This window comes from Colletotrichum costaricense (genome assembly GCF_030867565.1).
Source record: "Colletotrichum costaricense strain IMI 309622 chromosome Unknown Scaffold_31.1, whole genome shotgun sequence".
In the NCBI taxonomy this organism is placed as follows: Eukaryota; Fungi; Ascomycota; class Sordariomycetes; order Glomerellales; family Glomerellaceae; genus Colletotrichum; species Colletotrichum costaricense.
In genome coordinates, this window is record NW_026848260.1 from 250,085 (window position 1) to 268,881 (window position 18,797).

General features: G+C 54.1%; 10 protein-coding genes across 10 annotated transcripts; 4 read left to right on the plus strand and 6 right to left on the minus strand.

Moving 5' to 3' along the window:
- Positions 1-288: 288 nt before the first annotated feature.
- Positions 289-4,438, minus strand: CCOS01_16532 (the record flags this gene model as incomplete). Its single annotated transcript, XM_060464668.1, has 8 exons — positions 289-1,676; positions 1,742-1,957; positions 2,669-2,902; positions 2,987-3,191; positions 3,264-3,690; positions 3,743-3,875; positions 3,926-4,039; positions 4,096-4,438. 8 exons carry the CDS (start codon positions 4,436-4,438, stop codon positions 289-291), a joined length of 3,060 nt encoding a protein of 1,019 aa, XP_060304804.1.
- A 1,450-nt stretch (positions 4,439-5,888) lies between these two features.
- Positions 5,889-6,633, plus strand: CCOS01_16533 (NUDIX domain-containing protein; the record flags this gene model as incomplete). Its single annotated transcript, XM_060464669.1, has 3 exons — positions 5,889-5,921; positions 5,991-6,324; positions 6,395-6,633. The coding sequence occupies 3 exons, from the start codon at positions 5,889-5,891 to the stop codon at positions 6,631-6,633; spliced, it is 606 nt and encodes a 201-aa protein (XP_060304805.1).
- Positions 6,634-6,683: 50 nt separating this feature from the next.
- On the minus strand, positions 6,684-7,577 carry CCOS01_16534 (NUDIX domain-containing protein; the record flags this gene model as incomplete). Its single annotated transcript, XM_060464670.1, has 2 exons — positions 6,684-7,421; positions 7,485-7,577. 2 exons carry the CDS (start codon positions 7,575-7,577, stop codon positions 6,684-6,686), a joined length of 831 nt encoding a protein of 276 aa, XP_060304806.1.
- A 1,177-nt stretch (positions 7,578-8,754) lies between these two features.
- Positions 8,755-10,314, minus strand: CCOS01_16535 (homoserine O-acetyltransferase; the record flags this gene model as incomplete). Its single annotated transcript, XM_060464671.1, has 1 exon — positions 8,755-10,314. One exon carries the CDS (start codon positions 10,312-10,314, stop codon positions 8,755-8,757), a length of 1,560 nt encoding a protein of 519 aa, XP_060304807.1.
- Positions 10,315-10,782: 468 nt separating this feature from the next.
- Positions 10,783-11,969, plus strand: CCOS01_16536 (uncharacterized protein; the record flags this gene model as incomplete). The annotated part of the gene is made up of 2 exons (XM_060464672.1): positions 10,783-11,482; positions 11,536-11,969. 2 exons carry the CDS (start codon positions 10,783-10,785, stop codon positions 11,967-11,969), a joined length of 1,134 nt encoding a protein of 377 aa, XP_060304808.1.
- Positions 11,970-12,153: 184 nt separating this feature from the next.
- CCOS01_16537 (uncharacterized protein) lies at positions 12,154-12,519 on the minus strand (the record flags this gene model as incomplete). Its single annotated transcript, XM_060464673.1, has 1 exon — positions 12,154-12,519. One exon carries the CDS (start codon positions 12,517-12,519, stop codon positions 12,154-12,156), a length of 366 nt encoding a protein of 121 aa, XP_060304809.1.
- A 596-nt stretch (positions 12,520-13,115) lies between these two features.
- Positions 13,116-14,069, plus strand: CCOS01_16538 (zinc-binding dehydrogenase; the record flags this gene model as incomplete). Its single annotated transcript, XM_060464674.1, has 1 exon — positions 13,116-14,069. One exon carries the CDS (start codon positions 13,116-13,118, stop codon positions 14,067-14,069), a length of 954 nt encoding a protein of 317 aa, XP_060304810.1.
- Positions 14,070-14,963: 894 nt separating this feature from the next.
- Positions 14,964-16,272, minus strand: CCOS01_16539 (uncharacterized protein; the record flags this gene model as incomplete). The annotated part of the gene is made up of 2 exons (XM_060464675.1): positions 14,964-15,239; positions 15,319-16,272. 2 exons carry the CDS (start codon positions 16,270-16,272, stop codon positions 14,964-14,966), a joined length of 1,230 nt encoding a protein of 409 aa, XP_060304811.1.
- A 478-nt stretch (positions 16,273-16,750) lies between these two features.
- Positions 16,751-17,317, plus strand: CCOS01_16540 (uncharacterized protein; the record flags this gene model as incomplete). Its single annotated transcript, XM_060464676.1, has 2 exons — positions 16,751-16,855; positions 16,955-17,317. 2 exons carry the CDS (start codon positions 16,751-16,753, stop codon positions 17,315-17,317), a joined length of 468 nt encoding a protein of 155 aa, XP_060304812.1.
- A 435-nt stretch (positions 17,318-17,752) lies between these two features.
- Positions 17,753-18,529, minus strand: CCOS01_16541 (uncharacterized protein; the record flags this gene model as incomplete). Its single annotated transcript, XM_060464677.1, has 1 exon — positions 17,753-18,529. The coding sequence occupies one exon, from the start codon at positions 18,527-18,529 to the stop codon at positions 17,753-17,755; it is 777 nt and encodes a 258-aa protein (XP_060304813.1).
- Positions 18,530-18,797: the final 268 nt, after the last annotated feature.

Genomic DNA, 18,797 nt, shown 5'->3' on the forward strand with positions numbered 1-18,797 from the left:
GTTTTTCTTCTCTTAAAATCGTAACGCAAGACATCTTCCTTACACGTCTAAGAATTAAAGATCGTCAACAAGTAGTCATCACGCACACGTGAATGGACAAATGAAAGCAGGGACGAGATGTAGATATTTATGTACCACTTGGGGACAGAGGCATAGAGTGAAACCAACGCGAATCCGCGATGTGGGTATAAGCGAGATATAGAAGACTTGGCCGCTATCTAAGGTGCGGCTGTGGCCGTGTATCGTAATGACCAAGGGAGGCGAGGAGTAGGCATCGTCGGTGGAAGATCATAACTTTGAGTCGCCCGATGAAGGCTTCTCGTCTTTCTCTACACTCCCGGAGGCTTCTTGTGCCGTCGTAGAAGCAGAAGCCAACTCAGCCTTCGAACCCGCCGCCAACTCCTTGTCCACACCAGCAGCAGGCGCGGACGTCTCCTCATACCGAGAAACCCCACTCAGCAACTCAGCGCTCTTGGGATCCTCGTGTTTCATCTCAGCCACAGGCGCAGAAGCGTCGAAAACGATGGCAACCTCGTCGAGAGGGGTGGCGGCCCCCTGCGCCGCAAGCTGAATCTTCTTCTTGGCCTCGATCCGGAAGTCCTTTGCGTCCTGCGGTGCGCCTTCAGATCCGTTGACGGTTCTCCCCTCGCGGCCGCGATCGTCCTTGATGTCCGTGCCGATCTCGCCCCCTTGCCCCTGGATTGCCTTGGACATTCTCTGGACGACGCCCTCGGGGATGCTCTTCTGCGCGTCCTCGGTGTCGCTTCCGCCGTCTTGCCGTAAAGGAAAGCCGACTTCTTCCGTTTCCTTGGTATTCTCCGTGGCATCCCCTTCCGTTTCGTCGTCCTTGTCGTCGTCGAGCTTGAGCGCCGTGTCGACACCCTCGGTAACTCTCCGAATCTCCTCCTCCAAATCATCCTCGCCTTCGCCAGCGGCTGACGCAAGCTGCCTCTCGGCCTCCTTTTCGCCCACGATACCGCGCCAGAGCGCCTCTAGCTCGTCGCCCCAGCCAAGCAAGGCAGCAAGCTTACGAACCCCAGCATCGCATGTCCCCAATTCAACAACGTCATCCGCCCTGCGACCCATCTGTCCCACCCGTTCCCTGTTGAGCAGCAACCGCGGCACGCCAGATTTCGAAGCCTCGGCCAGACCAGCAAAGGGGTAGACCGAGAGACTCGTCCCCATGACCACAATCAAATCAGCCAAGGCGGGCAGATGTGTATTATCACGGAACGCCTCCGGCAGCGCCTCCCCAAAGAAGACGATATCCGGCTTCACGAGCCCGCCGCAGGAATCGCACTTGGGCACGTTTTCGTCCTGGACGTGCTTCTCCATCCGGTCGGCGGGGAAGGGGTCCTTGCACTCGATGCAGCGCTGGGTGGCGAAGCTGCCGTGCGCCTCGATGATCTTGTCGTCCGGCACGCCGGCACGCCTCTCGAGGCAGTCAATGTTTTGTGTAAAGTTCATCTGGAGGAGACCCTTCTTCGCGAGCAGGGCGATGAAGGCGTGAGAGACGGTGGGGTGGAATTTTCCCGGGTAGAGCTCTTTGGCGAGGTAATAGAAGGGCTCGGGATGCTTGCGGAAGTAGGAGATGTCGAAGACGGCTTCGGCGTAGGGGAGGTTCAAGCGGGCCAAGTTGGCGTAGAGGCCGGTGCCGGGTGATCTGAAGTCGGGGACTGGGTGGTGATTGTGTTAGAAACTTGCGCAAACTTGGTCTCAATCGTCAAGGGAGGGCGCATACTGCCAGCGGCTGTGGAGATTCCGGCGCCGGTCATGACGGCAATCTTTTTCGCATCGCCGGATTTGATGTAATCAGCAATGGCCTCCAGCGAGCGCGACTCGAGCGTCTTGGGCTGGACGCTGTCGTCCAGCATCGTCGACTCCTCGTTACCCATCTTCTTGCGCGGCCGGTTGGAGTTGGGCCGGCCCTTGGGATGTTTCTCGCGGCGTCGGCGGCCTATGATGGGCAGGTTGGCGGGGTTGGTGGGTAGGGGTGGCGGGGAGAAAAAGTCAGGTCGTGCGGTGCGAGTTGCCGTCTATCTTACTGTCGAAGAGAGAGGAGTACACCAAAAGCGCCTTAGATATTTGTCGCGTACTATAAAAGAAGCTCTAGGTTTATGTTTCGGTCAATGTGCGAGTGTAGCCTGGAGTGGATGGATGGTAGGTAAGAGGCAGCTATCTGCCTCGCCGGCGACTCACAAAAAAGTCGTTGGTTCGCTTCGCCGTTACATCATGCGGCGACCCCACCCCCGCCATCCCTCAGCGTCGTGCTCGGGCGTTTGGAGCTCTTATCGTTATCAGATGAGCCCTACAGCGGTGGCGGACATCGCGGGCCAAGACCGGGAATACGGGCAGGTAGCTTGGAATGGTCAGTCAATGTCCATTGGGTGTAGATTCCCATCTACCTGATCATGACCTCGAATCTTGCCATCTCCCTTCTTTACTCACAGCAACTTTTTCATCTCGATGGATTTACCCGTTGTACTTTTTCAAACAGAGAAATTGAGGATGACGAGAAATTGAGGATAACTGTATTTGGTATGTGCATCTCTCTATTCTAATGGACATGTATTCCGTGCATTGACGTCTATCCCTATAGACAACAACAAGGTAGGTATCTATCGAATCTTGTCTCTAGGCAAACGATAGGCAAACGCGATCGCAGTACCAGCAATAGCCATGACAGTCGCGGCCATATACGGCAGACCGAGCCATATGCCTCCTGCCGAGTTGCCAGCTTTCAGCAAGCCCGAAATCACCGGAGCCGAAATCAGCAGGCTCACTTGTTCCACCCAGGTGATTGCCGTGTTTAGGGTACCTATCGTGTGCGGCTCGACTACGGCGTTGAGGATGGCTCGGCAAATATTTGTGTAAACGGTGCCCATGGAGAAAATGATGAGGGCTGATGTGAAAGATCAGCATATCTGGGTGATTGAGGACCGGAACCAGCCCGATACAGATGGCAAGGTAAAGGAGGCAAACATACCAGTAATTAGAAACCAAGGCGCGAATGCAATGGCGACCATGAAGCACCCGACAGCCAGGAGGATGCCGCTCATTCGGGTGAGCCAGAGATCCCGAACCAGAGGATGCACTCCCGTGCGCTTGGTGATCAGCCAGCTCAGCGCGGGGAGAATGGCGAGCAGCATGACCATGTTTGTAACCGTCGAGACAGTTCCCAAGAGCGTTGCCTGCGTGTCGCAACGATTTGTCAGATAACGAACCCCGTGGTGTGTGGCTGAGACGGCGCGACATCGACTTACTTTTGCCCAAGACCAGCCCAGCAAGTTGTGCACGTATTGCGACATGATGTCTATCTTGACATACTTTACGATAACTGTGAGATTGAAGCCGAGGACGAGGGAAATCACGCTCTTGGACTTGATCAAAAAGGTGTAGACATGGCCCATGTCGTTCTTCACGGCGAAGATGATCTGCTGCTTGAGTGTGCGCTTGTCCCTCGCGTCTTCCTCGGACCGCGAGAGTGTCTGCTCGACCTCTTGATCAGCGGCGCGGCGGAGCTCCAGAGTTTCTGGGATGAAAGGCGGCAGGCATGTGCCGATGATTAAGAGGACCATGCCGACGCTGAGAGGTAGCCATGGGTTCTTGCTCAATAGGTAGGCGCTGAGAGGCGCAACCACAAGCTCTCCCGCAAGCGCGATTGCGCCAATCTTGTAGTAAACCGCGGTCCTATCACACGTGAGCTTCTGAATGACTGATCTCGGCAATGGACAAATCGTACAGGCTGGAAATGGGGACGACGTCAGAGATCATGGTCCAGGTCATGGCTTGAATCATGCCTGCGCCTCCACCTATGAATTGGAAAGCTGCTCCGAACCACATGGTCCAAAGAGGGAGAATATTGGGCCACAGAACTGTCCAATGAGCAAATTTCACCGGTAGAAGAGGTATGTTCATAACCTACGGGGCAGCAGCATCCAGGCAAGCTCCAGCGTAATACCTAGCATGGCCAAAGATAGGACTGGTCGGCGGCCATACTTGTCTGCAATAACTCCGTAGGGAATCGCAGTGAGCAATGCTGCGAATACAATAATCAGCCGGCGCTGACAGTTGGGGTTAGAGGGCGGGACATACACGGGACGCAGTCGAATGAGTTTTGCCAGCCTTTAATCATGGCTAGCTGGCCTTGTACACCCGGCCCTTTGCATACATCATCATCCTCGGCCGAGATGATGTGGTCGGGGTAGCGTTGGCGACAGATGATTTCTTCCATGAGCTGATATGAAGGCGGGATCTGAAGATAGGCGCCAACTTCGACGATAAGAATAAAGGTCATTGCCAGACCAATGACCTTTAGCTGGTATCTACGGCTTGGGGCGACTGTGGGTGGCAAGTCGTGTGACAATAACGGCGTCTCTTCTTCAGGCCTGCTTTCGATGTCGCCATTGCGGTCGTCAACCGCTTTAGTGGGTGCCATCTTGATCTTGGAGCATATGTCGTCGGTGACGACTAAAGGAGTGTTTAGAAAAGACGAAGAAGCCGACAAAAGAAAGAAAATTGGATGTCTCAAGGGAGTGTGAAGAAGTATAAGTCTGTGGTGAAGCCAGAGTCTCAAGCACCACCAGGCGCGGTGCCGAGGGAGGTGGATTGGTCAATCCTTCCCGGAGAGGAAGGTCGATGAATGAGATGCAAGCGTCGCGTGGCTAACCAGTCGGCGGCCTTTAAGTGTAATACGGAGGAATTGGACCCTGGTCGTGGACAGCTCAAGTTGGCCAGTCCCTGTGGGCACGCTGAACCAACGACAAATGCGAGTCAGACTGCCAGCTGGACGTCACAGAGACTCCCCTCCGATTTGATAGACATGACAAGGAAGGTTCTATGATAGCACGTTATCGTGTGCGGACCCAAACTTGCAGTGATGTTCCTCGCTGGCCTGTTATGTCTGGCGCAAGTACGTATCCGTACGGCGTTGACACTAGGTAGTGGTCGTTTGGGCTGGATCCGACCGGTTGGTAATCCAGGCGGCGCGTCCTCGCCTGCGTACGGGGTACCGCAGCGCATGCAGTTAGTCGCGGTGGGAACGCAACGTCAAGGGCCTCGTGCGTCTTACACTCATCGGCGCAATAGAAACCCGAAGATGCAAGTTTGCTCGTTGGTTAACCTTGACGTCGTGCGTGCCCTTCCAGAAGCGATACCGGTTTCGTGTGTTTCCCCCGTTCTCTCCCTCTCGGATGCGTCTTTCGGAAAGCTTTCTCCGAGGACTCTTCGATGATCAGTGGATGGGAGGTTCGTCCAAACGTCAATGACCGTAAAGCTCCCACTTCGAATCGGCGAGTACTTCATGGGCAGGGGTCCCTTGGCCATCTCCAGGCTTGGGACGGTGCCCAAAAGCTTATTAGCGACTGACGTGGTGACGCGTCCAGGAACGTTGAAATAAAATGCTACCTTGCGAGGCTAAGACAGCGTTCTCGGACCGAGGCCGCTCTTATTCAATCCGTATCGCAAGACAAAACGTCTGAGAGGGCGGAAGAGACGTCCCTAATGCCGTTGTTGGACGCTCCGGGATCCTTGCTGAGAGACTGAATGAGTGGTCGACATTCTGCCTGGGCGCATCGTTTGGAGAAGTCTCCATTCGACCATACGTCGCGAACAGGTTTCAAGCCAAATTTGATGATTGTGGTCGAACATCTGTCGTTCGTGATTGATAACGGTTACTTCCCGCCTTCCTAGGGGTACTCAGGTACCTTACGCGTGCTACGCAGGCAAGAGCTGCGTGATGACTAAGTGAGGTGACCACCGCGGGGTGGCGAGCACCAGCCAGCCATGGCGGCAGTGACAAAAGCTACCCCGCCATCCCGCCGAAGCTCCGACGCCTCCCCTCCAACTCCAAGCCTAAGATACCTTACGTTAGCATCAACACGTCCACAATGTCTGCCAAAGTGACCGCCACCGGCCCTCTGGTAAGCCAACACAACTGACTCCAAGAAATTTCCTATTCCGTAGGCCCTGTCTGACCCATAGAACCGCAGGGCGAGGGCGAGGCTCGCTGGATCAAGCTCATCAAGATCAACTACGACGACCAGAACGGCAACTCCCGCACCTGGGAATCCGCCGAGCGCCGCACCCGCCCAAAGAACGGCGAGATTGACGGCGTCGGCATCGTCGCCATCCTCGAGAAGCCCACCGGCCCCGAGATCATCCTCCAGAAGCAGTATCGCCCGCCGATTGACAAGATCTGCATCGAGGTTCCCGCGGGGCTCGTGGACGAGGGTGAGACGGCCGAGCAGGCTGCCGTGCGCGAGCTCAAGGAGGAGACGGGATACGTTGGCAAGGTGTCCGAGACCACGCCGATCATGTTTAATGGTATGTAACATCTCAAACAACTCAATTCTCTCCTTAGCTTAGGCGCAGCTGACGTCGATTTGCCTTCAAGACCCCGGATTCTGCAATACCAATCTCCGCATGATCCACGTCACCATCGACACCTCCCTCCCCGAGAACCAAAACCCAAAGGCCGAATTGGAAGAAGGAGAATTCATCGAGGTCTTCACCGTGCCGCTGTCCAACTTCTGGGCAGAGTGCCTTCGTCTGGAGAAGGAAGGCTACGCCATCGATGCCCGCGTGGGGACCATTGCCGAAGGCATTGAATTAGCAAAGAAATTCAAGCTATAATGATGATGCATGCCCGAGACTTTTTATCCCCTTCATCGTGCCGCCACAACTCAAAGCTTGCCCTCGCGCCGGAGTCCCTCCCAAAGAGCCACAGCCGCAAGACACTTTGCATCCCGCGCGCCCTCCCGCCACAGATCCTTCATCGGCACCAGCTTCAACGTAATCTTCTCTCCGTGATCCCGCAGCCCAGTCAGCTTGCCGCTCCACTCCTTCAATTGCTCGCGAGGGATCCTCTTCTCGTGGCTATACAGCGTCACGAACTCGTCACAGCCGCCGGCAGAAGGGTACACCGCCTCTGCTAAGCCCTCATCAGCTTCGTTCCCAGATGATCCGCCCGCGCCGGCCAGCTCGCTCAGGCACGTCAGTTTCGATTCGTGGATCTCCAAGCCCAGCTCCTCCTGAATTTCCTTTGCCGCCGCGCCTGCGAAGCTACCGCTGTCGTCGACCATGCCGGCGGGCAACTCAACAAACGACAGACTACCGACCGGCACGCGGGGCTGCACCGTCAGCACGACATAGCGCTCATCGCTGTCGGGCCGGGCGTCATCGGGGATGAGCATCACCAGCATGCCGACGCTGGGTCCGCGAAGGAATATGCTGGCTGGGAGACCCTCTCCTGCCTCATTCTTGACATCGGCCCTCACCTTGAGGAAACCGACGCGGCCGGATCCAAAGATGTCAAAGGCCTGAACTGTGATGCCTCGTAGGCGGTAGGGGTCTTGGTGGAATGGGTGGTCTTTGCTCTTGGCTTGTAGGCTTAGGGAGTTGTTGAGGCCCTTGATCCAATCCTAGTTTGACAGTCAGCGCTGTTCATCGTCCTTGAAGGGAGAACACTAGAAGTAGCTTCACACGTTAAATGGTCGGAAACCTAGTAGTTGGTCTTCCGACAGGCCATTAGGCAGCTCGACCTGGATACCGCTGTCTTTCAGTGTGACTGTCGACATGGTTCGGGTAATAATGGCTGAATGCGCAGTTGGAATGCTTGGTCGTATGAGAGTTGATCGGAAATCATTCAGTTTTGATCTCGGGTTGAGACCACTTTGGCGAAACAGAAGCGCGGCGACTCTCATTTCAATGAGATGCTCGTGAAGTGTTGACGAAGATGAATTGATTGACGTCAGACCAATGAAGGGGATTGGCGGGGCTTCCTCCGACTTACCTTAGTGCCTGCCGGAAGAGCTTTGACCGGGGTTGTGGAGAGCTTATCCCTGCACAACCCGGAGGCTCGCTAGTTGTTGATCAACGAAGGCTAAGGTACCTAGTATGTTAAGCACATCTGATGCTCACTTGGCAAGCCTATAGCTAGGTCCCACTCGCCGTTTGAATTCTTTATTTTCCTCTGTTCTCTCGTTGTTAGGTCCTTGATCATCGCATTATTTACTTCAGACAAATACCCGCTTTAGCATCTAGCCCACGATGTGTAGAGAGGTAAGCGAGGTGTCTATTGTCCAGCTCATTCCTGCTTCATATGAAGCCCTGCGCAACGAACGATGGTGCCACGAGTCTGAATCATGCTTACGGGGGTCACATTATCTTGACTGGAAGGCGCTGGCAGACCGGTGATTCCACATCAGATGACTAGAACTGCGCAAAGAGCCTATACATACCCCTTCAATCTCATTCCTGTCACCAGCAACAGCAGGCGCCTTCCTAGGTCGGTTGGTCAGGACAAACTGGCTGGGTGGTGGAATGGTTAAAAGATCGACAATACCCCCTGACAGCCTAATCGACCGGCTACGAGTTCGAGTCCGCATACGATCCCAGCATGAGCACTATAATAATCGCCAGGAGATGTAGCCACACCGGTGGTGAACTTCTTTTTTGCGTGCGTTTAGGTATCGTTGTGACGAAGTCTGTCCTAAGGTAGGTAAGCTTCTCGGCAGCATCAGCAGAATAAGAGAGAGAAGACCAAATGTCGGCTACACGAGAAGCCCGGAGGCCAAGAGAACCAGTCCAAAGATTTGTAATCGTCAATGCTTTTCCTGCCTGGATGGTGTACATGGCTACATATGCAAGTGGAACATTCCCCATAGACATATTTCGTGCAGAAAATTTACCTCAACTCCAACAACCTTTTACATGTTCACGTTCGCTGGACCACTGGCCTCCCTCTTGGCTGATTTATCCCAGGAAATTTTTCAAGTTCCCGCCAATGTTCTTTAAATCCAACAGGAACGTGTCGTGTCCAAAGAAACTCATCTCCTCGCTCAGCTCATAGTGCGCAACGTTCCTATTGCCCGCGAGCTTCAATGCCTCGGCCACTTCCCTCTGCTGCCACGCGGGGAAGAGGATGTCACTCGCCACACCAATCACGAGAGCAGGAGTGTCTCTCAGAGGCGCAAGGCCCGCAATGAGGTCTTCAGGCGGCCTGGAGGACACCTCGACGGACTGATCGGCCGTGCCGGCGTTGGATTCTGGCTGCTCCACGTAGGGCTTCTCGGGCAGCGTAAGACTGCAGGCGGCATCATTGCGCGCGGGCGACTCGCCAGACTGCAGAAGCTTCTCGCGCTCTGCTCTCCTCGCGTTGGCAGCGAGCTGGTTCTCCCTCCCCAAGTCGAAAAGATCCATCGCCTTGCTGACATAGAGCAGACTATTAGGATCGTACGTCAAGCAGAACTTTTCTCCGGCGTGATCGAGGTACGTCTCGATCAAGAAATCAGGGCACAGCGCAGGGGGCTTGCTCGGGTCCGCCCTCCGCCTGCCGAACCTCTGCTCCCACTCCGGTCCCGACCGGTACGTGACGGTCGCAATCTCGCGCGCGAGCTTCATTCCCGCGTGCGGCGGCACCCTGCCGTAGTAGAACCCTCTGTTCCAGTTCGGGTCCATCATCAGCACCTGCCGCTGCGTGTGGCGCATCGCGATGCTGTAAGGGTGTGACCGGGCGCAGCCGCTGATGGAGACGATCCGGCCGACGCGGTCCGGGAAGAGGACGCCTGCACCGAGCGATTGCATACCGCCCATGCTCGAGCCGACGCTGGCGTAGAGCTTGTCTACGCCGAGGCCGTCGAGGAGGCGGAACTGCGCGCGCACCATGTCCTCCATGGTCAAGATGGGAAATCTTGTCGCGTACCGCTGTCCATCTGCTGGGTCGATACTGCTCGGTCCTGTTGAGCCGTAGCAGCCTCCTATTACGTTTGTGCAGATGACGTGGTATTTATCGGTATCTAAAGCCAACCCCGGTCCGATGAACTTCTCCCACCAACCGGGGTTGGGGTTGCTCTCTGTCGAATGCGCGTGAGACGACGCCGAGAGGCCAGTGTGCAAGAGAATGACGTTGGACTTGTCGGCGTTCATCTTGCCCCACGATTCATATGCGATGTCGAATTCAGGTAGAACACCGCCCCAGTCGAGCAGGAGAGGGTCCTTGCAGTGGTATACTTCTGTCGCGCCGGCGGTATAAGACGGCTCGGGGCCGCTCGATTCGTACCGTGCTTCGAGGCTCGCGGATCGGTTCTCGAGAGCGTCAAGGCATGGAAATGCCATTGCCGGATTCGACGCATCGCCGGGGCTGTTCGAAGCCTTCCGCGCCGGCTTGGAGTGGAACTGGTAGGCGCATTGTCGGTTGCCAAGAGGAGCTGCCGCCGCGACTTTGGAGCTCCGGAAAACGGAGGGAGCTTGGACTCGCGATGCTGGTGCGCGGGCCTGGCGAAGGGCCTGCGAGGCGATTCTTTGGCACTTCATCACAACAAATACTGACAAAAAATTGGCAATTGGGAATTATGAAAGGTCCGGGACCATCTTTCAGGTCACTTGCGACAGAAATACCGACGCCATCGGCTCTCGGTTTGTAAGCGGGAGCTCCTCCGGTGACGACCCATTGTCTTCAGTCAGTGGCTAACGATGGTGTAATTTCACGTGATACTGATCGATAAGAAATGCTTATCGCATCGAGCAGGGGTCCTGTCAGTGACATTTCGCGACCCCACCATGGGATCCATATCCCCACTGACGTCAATTTAAAGCTGCAGGCCTCCGTGCACCGACCCCGAAATGAACTTGGGAGTTGCCATGAGCTGACGTCGCCTCCCCACGTACTTAGGTACCACAACCACGAGATCCCTACGAAACCGGCGCCTTCACATCTTCTTACCCCTCTTCCCACCATTCCTCTTTCTGAGTTCCCCAGATATCCCTCCTGTGTATTCGTACATGTCTTTCTTCTCCCAATTCCAACAATACGCCGGAACCTTTGCAACAGTAGCAGCTGGTGCCATCATCGCTAGAGCCGTCGGCATCATGCAATCACACACCCGAGACGACCACTCCGGGCTAAGCCCGCAGGAGCCCGGGAATTACAAGCCCTCGCACGTCGATGTCATCGTTGTCCGCGTCATGCTCGAAAAGGCCTTCAACTTCCCTCCCGAAATTCTAGACCTCATCATCGACCAGGCCGAATACTGGCCGCATTCCGAAGCCAGCATCTACCACGCAGTCACCCCCCTCCGCGATGCCCTCCGTGTCGTAGGCACCACCAGAGACGAGAACAAGTTCATCCTGCGGTGTCCCCCCATCGGATTTCTCGACTTCAAAAAGGTCGGCCCGGCATTCAAGACCGCGCCGCTACCGCCCAAGTCGGGCGACGGGTCCCCCGTTACGGAGCCGCTCCGCAACCTGACGCTCCTCGAACCCACCTCAAGCCCCACCGAGGTCGTCTCCGAAGCCCCGAGAGAATACTTTGCGGGGTCCATGAAGGCGCCGCCCACTCTGACCCATCCGGTGCGGAAGATCGTCTTCAAGCTGCGGAGTAAAGATCAAGGTTGGGGTGGTGGACACGGTGATCGTGGGTCCTACCGAGGATCTTGGTCCTGGTTCGAGGCTGGCTTGGAGAAGTTCGACAAGGAGCGTACCTGTAAGCTATCCTTCTGCTCATGGAACGAAACCCTGCTAAGCACTAACGAACAGGCGATGGATCCTGCAAGGTAGCAGCGGAAAGCTCGGATAGCGAGTCCGAAGAGGCACCCGTCATCAGCGAAACGAACCTGTGCACCTGCGGCCTTCAGTCGATATATCCTCCCGTCCTAGCGACCGCTGACGGGAAGCTTGCCTACTCCCATGCTATGCACCCGCTTGAGAACCTCAAGATACAAACCAACAAGACTGCCAACAGGGACTTTATGGACCATGAGGTGGTATGGTCTTGGACCGACGACATCCACCCGGAGTCGCCCGAGGCCGACCGGCTAGCTGAGATAGGTCGGGGCAAGGGCACAGGGACTGGAAAGTTCGTGCGCAATTTGAAGCTGGGAGATGTGGTCACGGTATGGGGCAAGGCGAGGTTCGGTGGCTGGGCCAACTACGTGGAGAGCGTCAAGGTTGAGATTTACTGGGCTGTTTGAGATACAGTTATTGCAGCGTTTACGATCCGCACCGGTCTGTATACTATTCCCCCTAATATTCACGTTTCATGACCACCGAAACGTAATTGTCGCCGCGCACAGCGATGCCTCTCGGAAGGTTTGCCATGAAGTAGTACCCCAATCAGAGCCTGTATGTGATATTTATGCCTTGCCAGACCGTATTTCAATACCCTTCGTCCAGCACCGTAAGCCCGTCATAACCCGACTTCAAGACCTCAGTATCCACAACGAAGACTGCAACAAGCACCGCACGATTCTCGCTGCTAGGATTTTCTCCCACCGTGTGATGACAGCCGGGCAGCTCCATGAAGCTTTCCCCCACCTCGTATACCTTGGGCGGATTCCCGTTCATGCCACTGAGAAGCTTGCCCTCGATGACATGGACCGCAACAGTGGCGCCTGCGTGTCGGTGGGGAGGAGTGGCACCGTTGGGTGGGTAGGTTACTTCGAGGCCAACTATGGATTTTCCCTCAGCGTTTGCTAGTTTGTAGTCATATAGGACTTTGACTGTTTCGCGGGGTCGAGTCATGCTTGATTTCGTTAGTATTAACACATGTAAAAGGTCTTTGTATCGTTTAACTGACCTAGCTGTCGGTCTCTTCGATTCGATTTATAGGATGATTTATTTATGGTGTTGAATTTCTTTCTCCTGATCGTGCGACTCAAGTGAAAACAACTAGATTGGTTTTAAAATACTCTTATTAAATAAATTGAGCACGAGCGCCGGACACAATGGGTGAAGTTCCCGCTAGCTCATCCCATTCTTCCATTTTTGCAGAAGCCCGGCCCGGGTCGCCGCCGTCAGGGAAGTGGATACCCGAATTCACGGATACCCGGGGCGGGTGGTACGTGCTTGCGGGTACCCGCCAGCGCCGTTAACGAATTCCCGCCCGAACGGGTTCCCGGGGGGGGGGGGGGGCATCAGCCAATGCCGAAGGGATAAAGCAAGCAGAATCGTACCCGAATTGGCAGTTGAAAACAATCGCACAAGCTACCTTACGCTATATAACAAGTGCTTTTCTGTAGCACGGAAAAGCAATTCACACGTAACGCACCTGCCTCTCGTTCCTCCCTCCATCAGCGACACTTCACTCGCCTCACAACAACCCCTGCTCTGAAAGCGCAATGACGAATAAGATGAAAGCTGTCCAGATCATGAGCGACAAAAACTCTCCCAAAATCACTCTCAATACGGATATGCCAAGGCCCACGCTTACTGGCGCCGAAATCCTGGTCCGGGTGCACGCTGCTGGGGTCACCGGCGATGAACTCGGCTGGCCCGAGCTGTACGAAACCGCATCCCGGATCCCCGGCCACGAGCTATCAGGAACTATCGCCGAACTCGGCCCATATTACACCGGAAACCTTTCCATCGGCCAAGATGTCTATGCATTCACATCAGCAGACCGTGGGCAATGCCAAGCTGAATACGTTACATGCTTGCCAGACGAGGTTGCTCCGAAATCGACTCGCATCTCTTATGTTGAGGCCGCAGCACTTCCGATTCCAGTATTAACGGCATGGGAGGCTGTCGTCGACCATGGGAAGATTACTACAGATATGACTGTCCTAGTCACCGGGGCCTCTGGTGCCGTTGGCGTCCTGGCGGTTCAGTTGATTGCCCAGCTTAGCGGCGCTCGTGTCATTGCGCTGGCTTCGCCGCGACATCACGAGAACTTGAAGCAGCTAGGTGCCGAAGTCTTGGACTACAATGACCCAGGCTGGGCCTCCACAGCCGGTGGTGTGGATGTCGTCATAGACACAGTTGGCGGGAGTATCCTGAGCGATGTATGGAAGGCCGTGGCGGTGGACGGGATGATCATAACTGTTGCTGATCCACCGCCTCCTTGGGCATTCGGAGACACCGTACCGGAAGAGTCATTTGCGCGACCTGGAGTTCGACACAAGTACTTTATTGTATCTCCCAATGCTGAGAGGTTGTGTAGGGCATCTGATATGGTTGAAGCGGGTGCCTTGAAAGCTCTGGCGGTGAAGTCATTCCCTTTTACAAAGGCGAAGCAAGCTTGGGAGTGTGCCCAACAGAGGGGTAGAGGTCATAAAGTCGTCGTTGAGTTTTAGTAGATATACACACACTGGAATCTTGTTACTTAGCAGCATCATGGAAGATCCAATTTCAAGAGTGCCAAGTCTCCCCCTACACAATTAGCTGTGCGACGTGGACACCCAATGCTTTCGTTGATTTCTCGGTCGAGGACTCCCACTAAGTTTCGCATGGAAATCCTCTAGCGAAGTTTCCTTTTGACACTGCCCTCATCGAGGTCATTCTAAACGTAACTAAATGTCACTTTGCACCCAATGTGAAAGCTGCGAACTAATACCCTCCATGTTATACCAGCCGCAAACATCATCCATGGTACCCAGCGAGGCGAACACCTCACTCTCGCTGCTTGACATACTGGTCTGGGAATTCGAATTCCCCGCATCGCCTTTATCAGTCACGGCAAGACTTCCGGCAGTATCTGTGGCAGTCCTCTCCCCATTCAGCCTGAGTTTGAGTCCAAGTACATGCTGAGCAATCGTCTGGATCTCCCGTACGTTCTTTGCTGTTCTGGGCCACACTTTCCCTAAGGTCTTGAGGCAACCGATCGTCATCCGGATCTGATCTCGCGCGACAGCGAGCTCTTTTCCCTTGAGTAGACAACTGCAGGCCGATAGCAGCGCCAATGTACCTTCACTTACCATACAGGTGGTGAATGGAGTGTGATGGAATCGTTCGGTTGGTAACGCCAACAGCCTCACCTGTGCTTGCACCGCCCGAAGAACCCTGACGGTGTGCACATTGACAAGCTCCGTCTCGGGATTTTCTTGAGGAGGCTCCCTTGCACAGCTAGAGATGTCCTCTACAGTATTGAATCTCAGGTCTGATAGAGGTCGATGTAGACCGATGGTTGCTCTGATGCATCGGACGAGTGTCAGCTGAGACATGCTCTACAAGAGATTGAGTACTTCGCCTTACACGTTAATCAAAAGATGAGCTTGGAACATTAGCTCATCGATCTCTCCAGTCTTGGACATGATATGGCGACGATCTTCTGGCAGCAGTAATGACCAGCCGTCGATGATTGAGTCTGCTTCTTCAATCATACGCATAGAGTCCTCTCTGGCAACCAATTTCGGTGTCGTAGATATTGCCAGGGCAGCGCATTTTACAGCGCCGATGAGGTATGCAAAGGAAGAATAGGACGTATCCTCCGAAGCGAACTCGCGGAGGTCGAACTCTTCGAGAGTCTGCGGTTCCGGAATATCCTTTGATTTGTGAGTTCAGTGCGAATGACCCTGAGATATTTTGGGCAGGAATAGCAATTACCCCAGATTCGTACTCTGACTCCGTGCAGGGTAGTTCTACGCTGGAGTCTACCTCCACGACTGCGAAGTTCATTGTCCCGAGAGTCCCAGCGTAGTAAGCATCGATGATGTACAGCATCCACCATGTCCGCCTCCAGCATTCCATCAACACAGGAGACTCGGCTCCATGAGTTGCTGCGAATTCCTTCTGGAACATTTGCAGGTCGAGGACTGAACGGACTGCAAGGTCCATCTGACGCTTGGCCTCGGTCTTGTGGCTGTACCAGAACAGGGCTATGGAGTAGAGTAGCCGGCATTGCACAATGACCGGGTCGTTCGGCGCTGGCTCAGAAAGTCGACTTTCGACGTCATCTTGAAGCTCTGAAGACCATTTTCTGGTAGCGTAGATGTGTCCTACAAGATGCATGGTGCTTATCAGTGGTCCGAGTCGTTCTATCCAGTTAGGATCTTGACGAAATCTCGTAAAGTGCTCCTGCGGTAGGAGAAATGGGTGGAATTTGTGGAAATTAGTGTAATATGCGTTTATAAGTGCGTCGTTCTCGAGATCATCTGGTCGTATAGTCGAGTTCGCGCGCGGAGCCGATGTAGAAATTTGATTTTCGAGACTAACATCATCGAAGATACTTAAGTCAAGGTTCAGCTCAGCAAGAGAGTCTTGGCCGAATATCTGTGAATCTGTTGATTGCTGCGATGGGAGACTCGTTGGTGACTCGGAACTGCTATTGCCGACACTATTTGCGACGGCAAGGCGCTTTCTTCGTTCAGCAAGCGCTACACGATCCAAGCCGCCCCGGCGTGATGGGGCATATTGGCAGTCCTTCGCGGCGGTAGCACATCTATCGCAATGAGGTCGTTTTCCGTCGCACTTCAAGTGTCTCGAGCGGCACGGCAGACAGGCTAGCGAGGAGCGAGATGCTGCGCCGTTCGAATGAGCGGGTGCGACAGGGACGGTCATCGGTGCATGTGTCAGCGGGTCTGTGAAGTTGAAGTTAGGACGAAGTACGGATATCCGCCGGCCGTTTTGACGGCTGCGGGGACTCGGGTATTCGGGGACCCGTTGTAAGTCAATAGGTTACCCGATGTAAGCCGGCCGCCACATTCGCGACAAAGCCGTGGAGCGAAGCAGATTAGCGTGAGAGAAGTCAGCGACGGCGCAACAGGAACCCACTGAGAGGAGATGGGAAAATAATGTGTTAGTACAAGCACGCGGGAACAAGGATATTCATAGTAAGTAATCGTATCTAGCATTGAACAGGAGGTGTTGGTGAAGTTTGATGCTGGCAGCAGTGCATACTAAGAATCTGCGGACTGCGACAGGTTTGAGATTGAACAAATACATATAACCCATACAATCTCACTCGCATGGCAGTTACTATCTTGTCAATTCAGCCGTCCACGGCAAGTCTCAATTTCTAGCAGTTACTCATACAAATATGTCCGGCAGGATTGTCGTCATTGGGGCCGGGTTCGCAGGTGTCTGGAGTGCCCTTGCTGCCAAATGTCTCATCAACGTCCACAGCCAGACTGAAGCATTTAAAGTCAATGTCATAGCTCCACAGCCATATTTTGTCATGCGATCACGACTCTACGAAGAGGATTCGTCAAGCATGAGCTAGGATCTCGAACCACTATTCAAGGCATCCGGCATCAAGTTCATCCATGGCAACATCGATGACATCGATGTCCAATCCCCTACAGTCTCTTATAGGTCCAGCACAGGCACAGAGCATCTTACCACATATGACCGTCTAATTCTTACCGCTGGAAGCTCGGTCATACGCCCAGAGCAAGTCTCTGGACTTGCGCAGCATGCGCATGATGTAGACTCGCTAGAAGGCGCAATCAAGCTCGAAACGCACCTCAACAGCCTTGGCGCCTACCCACCCACTTCCTGTAACTGTTTTCTTGATCTTGGCGCATGGGGTGCCGTTATTACGGGTGGCTGGGAAAGAAAAGTGCGTGCGACTGACAGGGAGCTGGCGAAGCAGGCTAAGATGTAAATCAATCAGACGTTGATATATACGCCTGAGGACTGTCATCGGGCGCTAGAAGCGGCCACACCCGTCGGACCTGACTATGACGAATTATTCAAGAAAATCATGGAGGCCGTTCAAAAAGGGTTGATTTCGTGAGTCGATGATTTGTGTAGAATCTAGTGCTTCAATCTTGTGAACCGGCCTGCATGTATCGTCAGGTAGTGATAGCGTATGATTGTTCGAAGATACATGTAGTCTTCATCCTAAGTCAATCTTCGTGCGAAGAGTCCATACGCATTTGTGCATACGCCTTAAAGATGCCTCAAATGGACTGCGAGAGTCGAAGAGGGGTATTTGATATGATTGCTACTCTTCAAGCGGATGCCAGATCCCTGGAACATTCCATTGTTAGGCAACGGATGGCATTGTCGAAAGGATCTTCAACTGAAAGTACAACCTTTAGAGATCTTTCTCCACCTCATCCGCAATCTCATTGATCTGCTCAACAAACTTTTCCACCTCAGTGATGAAGGCCGAATGTCCACCAGGATTTCTCAGAACTCTCTTAAGCGTCGGGATCGTCGAGATAATTTGCTGTTGTGTGGCTGGAGATATGGTCTGGTCTTTCTCGCAAAGGATGTAGTAAACGGGAACCGTTAGCTCCTCCGAACCGACAGACACCGGACCCAAGAGAGCCTCTTGTGACTGCGGCAGCAATGTCGCCATGCACTCATCGGCTAGCTTGTCGCCCATGTCAGGGCCGTAGAACGCGACCTTGGCCTTGGCGTTTGCCATCACCAGGCCATCAGCAATATCGACAATATCCAAGCCAGGGGGAAGCACGCTCAGTGCGCTGGCGCCAGCCTTAGGGGGCATGTTGGCTGTAACGAAAACGATGGCTCGGATGCCGCCCTTGAGACCCTGAGCTACTCTTTCCTTGACCGAGTAGCCTTTGGCTGCGATGGTCAATGGGCTTCCGCCATATGAATGCGCCAATGCAAGGAACTCTTTGCCCTGTTCCAGGTAAGGAGCAAGTTCGGCTTGGATGTTCCGGGCATCATCGTCAACGGTGATCTTAGGATCGGTCCCAACACTGGGATGGCGGACAGCAACAACTGGAGAAAACCCGGCCTTCTCGAGCCGAACTTTGGCGAGGTCAAAACAAGCGGGGAGGTGGAAGCCCCCGTGGGCAAAGATAATACCCAAAGATCTGGATGCGTGTGATACTGCTGCCATTGTGCTTTCAAGCCACGTTGATTTCTTTGGTGATGGTTGGTGTGATTTGAATCGAGAACGTGTCTTTGGAACTTTTACAATTCAGTTCCTGCAAGTGTTCGGTCTTGTTGCTCGGGCAGACAAATCTGACTCAAGATTGAGATGCGAGGGAAATGTTGATCATCTTATGGACGGGTCCCAAACTTCCATTAGTCTTAACCTTGTAGACGTGGTGGGACAGGAGAGTCGCTTAATGATCCGTTGCAATGTGGCATTTCTTCAAATGGGC